The sequence below is a fragment of the Chrysemys picta genome, chromosome 12, assembly GCF_011386835.1.
Source record: "Chrysemys picta bellii isolate R12L10 chromosome 12, ASM1138683v2, whole genome shotgun sequence".
NCBI lineage: Eukaryota > Metazoa > Chordata > Testudines > Emydidae > Chrysemys > Chrysemys picta.
The window spans coordinates 20,882,084-20,889,682 of record NC_088802.1 but is presented as its reverse complement, the minus strand read 5'-3'; the positions used below and the strand labels follow the sequence as shown (position 1 = coordinate 20,889,682).

General features: G+C 43.2%; 1 protein-coding gene across 2 annotated transcripts; it reads right to left on the bottom strand.

Annotated features, from left to right (window-relative positions):
* Window positions 1–1,088: 1,088 nt before the first annotated feature.
* Window positions 1,089–6,167, bottom strand: LOC101943546 (olfactory receptor 10A4-like). 2 transcript variants are annotated; one of them, XM_065563251.1, is made up of 2 exons: window positions 6,143–6,167; window positions 1,089–2,008 (listed from the first exon to the last, which is right to left on the bottom strand). In XM_065563251.1, the coding sequence occupies exons 1-2, from the start codon at window positions 6,165–6,167 to the stop codon at window positions 1,089–1,091; spliced, it is 945 nt and encodes a 314-aa protein (XP_065419323.1). The 2 variants fall into 2 exon arrangements, with proteins under 2 accessions (XP_065419323.1, XP_008174607.2); XM_008176385.2 differs by lacking the exon at window positions 6,143–6,167 and having other exon boundaries at window positions 1,089–2,012.
* Between the last annotated feature and the right edge of the window lie 1,432 nt (window positions 6,168–7,599).

The window sequence follows — 7,599 nt, the reverse complement described above, 5'->3', positions numbered from 1 at the left end:
AGTGTCCGAGCGCAACCTTCTGTGGTGCAGTAAAAGTTCCCTAGCATGCTTTAATTTACACCCGTTTCAATGTGGGGTGAAAGAGAGAATGAAAATGCACCAAAAAAGAGTGTGTCAGATTCATTCAACAACCTCCCCTTAAAAAGGAAAAGGGAAGTGGGGAGCAAAGGAGGAGAGAAGAAAAAAGGAAAAGAGAGAAAATAATGGAAAAAATAGAAAGAGGGGAAAAAGAGAGAAATAAAAAAAAAGAAAAAAGAGAGAGCAAAGGCAAAAAGGTCAGAAGGCAGAGAAAAAGGGAAAGAATTGTCACAGTCATCTGAGTGCACCATGTCCAGGTGTCAAGGCTTGAGACTTCACCTTTCTGGGGTGGATCCTGTGATTATTTCATTCCCAGACTGGATCCCAGGCTTCAGCACCCTGTGTATCAATCAGTTTCCCTCAGCAGGTCTGACTGAACTCAGTACCAGCACATGTTCCGTCAGGAAGCTGTGACCAGAGGTGAATACAGTGACCCAAACCAGCCTTCTTAAAACAAAGTATTGTTTGACTTGAACAGTAGGAGTACAGCATAGCAAGTGAAAATGATTAAGACAACAAAAGGCCTACATGCTTGTTTATCTTACCCAAAGCTCCTGGACAGGCTAAGCTTCCTCGAGGAACGTTCAACCTCTGGAGGTCTGGGGGGCAGTTTCTCCACCCAAATCCTCTCACCAAATACCTTTTCCTTTATTCAGGGAGTATGTCTCTTTAAATCCCCCTCAGTCTTTTGATCTCCCTCCCTTCATTGGGGGAGGGATTCAGTCCTGGAAAAACTGGTCTGGCAGGCCCACCACAGGTGGATGAAGGATATCACGGTTAATTGTCTTTGGTGTTTGCTGAGGAGCTTTTAACTGGGCTGTCATCCATCTTCCTGCGTTGTTTCCTGACCACCCAACTATTAAATTAACCCAATATACAAATACAAAAACACCTTTACAATATTCAGACAAACATACAGATCATATGGTATTTTCATGAATTACTACAGGCAACTCCAAATCCACCACAAGAATACGTTTTTAATTTTTTCACACGTTTCAAATAAATATTTATCTGGCCATCACCCTTCTCAAGGCTTTCTTCACCTCTTTATTCCTCAGGCTGTAGATCAAAGGGTTCAACATTGGGCACACCACTGTGTAGAACAGGGAAAGCAGTTTGTCAGTGTCACGTGAATAGCTAGATTTGGGCCTCAGATATGTCACGATGGCGGTTCCATAAAATAAAGTGACCACAATGAGGTGGGAGGAGCAGGTGGAGAAAGTTTTGCTCCTGCCTGCAGCTGATGGTATCTTGAAGATAGTGTAGAGGATACGGACATAGGACACAAGGATGAGGAGGAAGGGGACCATGATGAAGATGACAGCGATGGTGTAAACAGCTACTTCATTCCTGTAAGTATCTGCACAGGCCAACTTCAGCAGTGGGGGCAGGTCACAGAAGAAGTGGTTGATCCTATTGGGCCCACAGTAGGGCAGAGTGAATATGAAAGTTGTCTGTCCCAATGCCACCAGCACCCCAATGAGCCAGGACACAGCTGAGAGCTGGAGACACACACCTCTGCTCATCATGGCCATATAGTGCAGAGGGTGACATATGGCCACATAACGGTCATATGCCATGGCGGCCAGTAGGCAACACTCTGTGATCCCCAGGAGGGAAAAGAAATACATCTGTGTGGCACAGCCCAGGAATGAGATGCTCTTGTCCTCGGAGAGGAAGTTCTCCAGCATCTTGGGGATGGTGGACGAGGTGTAACCGATTTCCAGAAAGGACAAATTCCGGAGGAAGAAATACATGGGGGAGCATAGGGCAGGGTCCACCACTGTGATCGTGATGATGACAATGTTGCCCATCAAGGTGATGAGGTAGAAAACCAGCACTAAGAAGAAAAGGGAGACCCGCACCTCCAAAAATTCAGAGAAAGACATGAAGAGGAACTGTGTCACAACCGTGTGGTTCTCATTAGCCATGTCGCCCTGTTGTTTTCCAACTGCAGAGATAATAAAATCATTCACTGGTTTAGCTGGGAGCATCCTGAAATATATAAATGTATAATACATGGCAAACATTTTCAATAGTGGCCACTGATTCTGGGTGCTCCCATTTTTGGACGCCCAACGTAAGACCCCCAGTAGTTGATGTTCAGTGGGACTAAGAACCCCCAGCTCCTATTGACTAGAGTTAGAACTCTACAAGAAACAGCTGGGCTGGGAAGAGGAAGAAGACCTCCCTCATAGCTCTCAGCCCAGTGGTTAGGGTGCTCACCTGGGACGTGGGACACACCTGGTTATTTATTTAACCATATTCAACAGCTGTAACAGCTTCAACAGGGGAAATTGAGGAATCTCCACATCAGGATAGCCCATAGCCCAGGGGTGAGGGCACCCATCTGAGAGGCAGCAGATCCCTATTCAAAATCCCTTCTCTTCCTGAGCCGGAGGGGTAACTTGAACCAAGGATCTTCTCAGTGCAATTTGTAATGAAAGAGGGGCCAGCATTCAAGAAATTAGGGACGGGGGCTCAAGCAATTTTTTAACATTCATAACCAGTGCAGCAAGCCCAGAGGTACTGGGGCTTTGAACTGCCAAGCCTAGAGGTGCCAGGGCTCAGCACAAATTAGGCACTGGGTCTCCTGCATCTGTGGTGAGTACCCTAACTACTGGGCTAACATTTATGAGCAAGGCCCTCCTCCTGCAAAACTGGGGTAGGCCCCTGACTGCAAGAGAGGGCTCACAGCTGAGACTCCCAAGAGGACATAGATGCCTTCCTGCAGCCTGGACATAAGTGCCGAACTCTGTGAGGGGTGGGGCTTAGGGACACACCCCTCTCTTTGGCATCTCCCATTGTCTAGCTTAGGCCAGCAGCCGTGCTTTTGTGAATCCCATTCTTAGGGGCCTACCTCTCTCCATTCATTGCATAGGGAGCCTGGGCACCAAACCCAGGCTTTTGGAATCCCAATGATTTCCTAGGTGCCTAAGGCCCTCTGCAAATCGAGTCCAAGGTGCCCCAAATTGGGCACCCAAAACCTTAAGGCACTTAAAATCAGTGGCTAGTTTTGAGAATGTCAGCCTGGATCGCCCTGTCCTTTAACATGAGGGGAGCATTCCTCTGTCTGACATAGTTGCTAGCAGGTGACAAGAGGATTTTTTCAGGCATAGAACTAGCTTAAATTCAACGGGAATTGGGTACATAAGATCCTTAGGTTCCTTTGAAAATCTATACATTATAATTCTCTAGTATTATTCCTTAAACTAATACAATGTCATGGAGAGAGGAATAACACTCAGGGAGGCTGATGCCCCGCTCTCATATACCATGAGCAGTCATTCACACCAATGCAAGGTAAGTGCAAAATGACTCTATCCCAGTATTACTATTCATTCCACTATCTGGAGTGTTTTCACACTGAGTCGGTACTCACATTGCCCACATGTAAATGACAGCACAAAGGTGCAAGGCAGTGGAGCCATTGGACCAAGGTAAAGAAACGCACTGATGTGCCTGGGTAAAAATCAATAATGTAGGGAAAAACAATTACATTTTAAAAAAATATTCTAAGATAATAATTTTTTAAAATTTACTAGTAGCTGAGAGATTAGCGTGTTTGATAACTCTGAAGAAAGCATGTCTTGATGGCTATGAGTATTTAAGTTATTTTAGGTCTCTGTTGAGACAGGTTCCTTTGTGCATTGAATCTTTGCAACCTAAAAGAAGAGACAATAAAATTATTTGGGATTTGCGGGGGGGGGAGTGGTATTTTTCTAACCGAGGTAGAGAATGTACAGCTGAGTTTTCAATGGTGCTAACGTTTTGGTGGAAAGCATCTGTTTCGGAAAATAGAAACCACAAACCAGAAAATTTTTGGCCGAAAACATTTCAGTTTTTAGCCAAAAATGTTTCAGTTTTCAGCCAAAATTTTTCAGTTGCCCAACGTTTAAAAAAATCTGTTTTCTTGTTTTCAGGGGGGTTTGGGTCGGAAAAAAAGTAAAAAATTGCAACCACATTTTTAACAGAAACACAGATCATAGAATGTCAGGGTTGGAAGGGACCTTAGGAGGTCATCTAATCCAACCCCCTGCTCAAAGCAGGACCAATCCCCAGACAGATTTTTGCCCCAGATCCTTTAATAGCCCCCTTAAGGATTGAACTTACAACCCTGGGTTTAGCAGGCCAATGCTCAAACCACTGAGCTATCCCTCCCCCCGAATATTTGCCTTTGTCATCAAATTTCTCTTCATAAAAACCCAAAACAAACCATTTTCTCATCAGTTCTGCTCTGAACAATTTTGACCCGATTCTGTTCTCACATTATCTAAATCATGAAGGCATTAGCTGATATCAGTGTGCCAGATTCTGATCTCAGAAACACCTTTGATGTCAATAAGACAAATTCTGATCACACTTACTCCAGTGTTCCTCCAAGGTAACGCCACAGAAATAAATGGAATTGCTCTAGTCAAATTACAATGGTGTAAAATTGGTGTAAGTGAGGGTAGAATCACACCTTGGGTTTTCAAAGGAGCCTGTGGGAGTAATTCATCTAACTCGCATTGAATGATAATGATATTTAGGGGCCTTGACTAGAACTGGGGAAATAATTGATTTTTTGGTTTGGCCAAGACAAATTGGTTATTTTGCTCTCAATCTCTCCTGCTGAGGTTGTTCTGCTTTGCATAAAAAATTATTGGGCCAAAGACATTGGGCCAAAGAGAGAGAATGACTCTATAGTCTGGTGATCAAGGCACCCATCTGAATCAGTCATAGAGAAAATCTACATCTCCTTCCTCCTGGGTGATTGCCTTAATCACCTTTATTGAGTCATTCTGAGAATGGTGTGTGGATTTGAGCAGGTGGTGAAAGAGGGATGTGTGCTGAGGTGAAGGGCTATATGTGTTTGGGTTTATTGTGTGTGCTGGTTGTTTTGTGGGTGGTTTTGAAGTACTTTGGTACATGGGCCAAGTAATCCACCATCTATCCAATCTCCCTCATACAACCAATGAAATTGTTGCATGCAAATTATCTGGAGAGTAAGGGTGGTGATTGGTTGAGTTACCTCTAATATCACAATGACCTACGACTCTTGGCATGGCATAGATCCATGGCTTGTTGTTGCACAGGGTGTAATTTGTAAAGTCAAAATGTCTGAGAACTTAAAAATTGGACTGTAACAGATCGTGAATCCTACTGATGATTGAATCTGGTGACATTCTGAACAGAAGGAGTTCTCAACCATGCTCGTAGCTATTTTGATTCTATAAAACTTCATTTCAGTTGACCCAAACCAAATATTTTGGGCATTTTGCATTTTGATCCACAGGGGGGGAAAAACAATAGTTTCGTTTTGTTCCAATTTGGAATGGAAAAAAAATCAGACTTCCCCGTGGAATGGAAATACCAGTTTTGACCAGCTTTACATATTATCACTATACATTGACCAGTAAAGATATTTTAAAATATAGTCTGAACTAAAATTGCAAAAATAAATCAATAAAATAAACAAAAAATTTAAAAGATATTGAGGGTCATGTCTCCTATAAAATAATGATGAAACAGCAAATTACACTCATCAAATGGGAAGACAGCAGATTGTAGAAATGGCCAGAGTATTGCATGTGGAATTTTCAAAATGACCTATGGGAGGTGCCCAACTCACATTCAAAGACATTTGGGTGCCTATCCCATTTGGTCCCATTTACAAAGGGCTAGGCTGATCCTACGCCCATGGATATCAATGAGAGTTAGTCACCAGACCTGCTTAGGTGCTTTAGAAAATCTCAGTAGGTGTCTATGTGCATCTTTAGGTACCTAAATACCTATGATGACCTGGCCTTTAGGCATTTTTTAAAATTTTACCTTTAGTTTCTCGGTGCCTCAGTTTCCCATCTGTGAAATGGGGTTAAGAGCAATTCCCTACCTCACGGAATGTTGTGACAATGAATATGTTAAAGGGCTTGTCTTCACTGCAACAGTTAGCTTGAGTTAGAGCACTCTGGTTACTCCACTCAAACTAGCCTAGCCGGCTTTGGATTGCATTGTACACGTACCCTCACTGGAGCTAGTCTAGCTCGAGTGAGGGTATGTCTACACTGCAGTCTGAGGTGTGACTGAAGGATGGATCCATCCATTTGACCCATCCGCACTAGCACAGCTAAAAACAGCAATATAGATGTGGTTGCACGGGCTTCAGTGCAGGCTGTACAAGCAGTCTGGGAACCCTGGAATATACTTTAGCTAGCTCAAGCTGCTACATCTACACTGCTATTTATTTATTTTTAAAACTTTTTATTAAGGCAAAGTTACAATAAAATGTTAACATACTACCGCATTCATTGTGTATTATTATTCAGGGTCAGTAATACATTATGGATTACTTTTATTCAAAGAACTTGGATGAAGACTCTGGCTTGCTGACTGAGGAGCCCTCTGCGTACACTAAAAAGGGAGACCAAAAATCTAACTACCTATCCGCTCATTGCTACTTCTCTTGTGTACATGAAAGCATTTCCATTACAAGGACAGTTGATATTGTGGGGGACATGAAGGTAAGTGGGCACATAGTCTGTTCCTTCATGCCCTGGCTGAGGCTAATATAGGGTGCTAAAAAGGGGGTTCTTCTCCCCTGTCCTTCAGATGAGTCTAAGCACCAATTGAGCCCTTTTAATTTTGCATCAAGATGCATTAATTTTGGAATTGTTTTGCATCATTCAAAGGGAATTGTTAACTTTCACCTGAACAAAACTGCAAACATCACTAAAGCTAGAATCAGAGACCCATAGGGTTAGACAGGACCACAAAGGTCATCTGGTCCAACCTCCTGTCAAGATGCAGGATTTATTGTGTCTAAACCATCCAAGACAGATGGCTATTCTGCCTCCTTTCGAAAACTCCAGTGAAGGAGCTTCCATAACCTCCCTAGGAAGTCTATTCCATTGTCCAACTGTTCTTACAGTTAGGAAGTATTTCCTGAGATTTAATCTAAATCTGCTATGCTGTAGTTTGAACCCATTGTCTCTTGTCCTGCCCTTTGCGTCAAGAGAGAACAACTTTTCTCCATCTTTTTTATGGCAGCTTTTCGAGTATTAGAAGACCACCATCATGTGCCCCCCTAATCTCCTCTTTTCCAAACTAAAATACCCAGTTCCTTCTGCCTTTGCTCATATGGCTTGCATTCCATCCCTTTGATCATCTTTGTCGCTCGCCTCTGGATCCTTTCCAGTTTCTCTACATCCTTTCTATCCAGCGGTGACCAAAACTGGACACAGTACTCCAGCTGAGGCCTAACCAGCGCCGAGTAGAGCAGTACTATTACCTCCCATGACTTGCATGCTATGCCTCTGTTAATGCAACCCAAAGTTGCCTTTGATTTATTATTTTTTTTGCAATAGTATCGCATTTTTTACTCAGATCGGGGTTGTGATCCACCACAACTCCAAGATCCTTTTCAGCAGTGCTGCTGCCAAGCCATTTATCCCCCATTGTGCCCAAATTTTTCCACTTAAGGTGTGGTCTACTCTTAAAAGTTAGGTTGACATAGCTACGGTGCTCAGGGGTGTGAAT

Coding starts and splice junctions, on each gene's coding strand:
- LOC101943546 (XM_065563251.1), bottom strand. CDS start 6,167: ATGGATGGATCCATCCTTCAGTCAC. Junction 2,009..6,142: donor TGGATCCATCCTTCAGTCAC/ACCTCAGACTGC, acceptor AGGGCGACATGG/CTAATGAGAACCACACGGTT.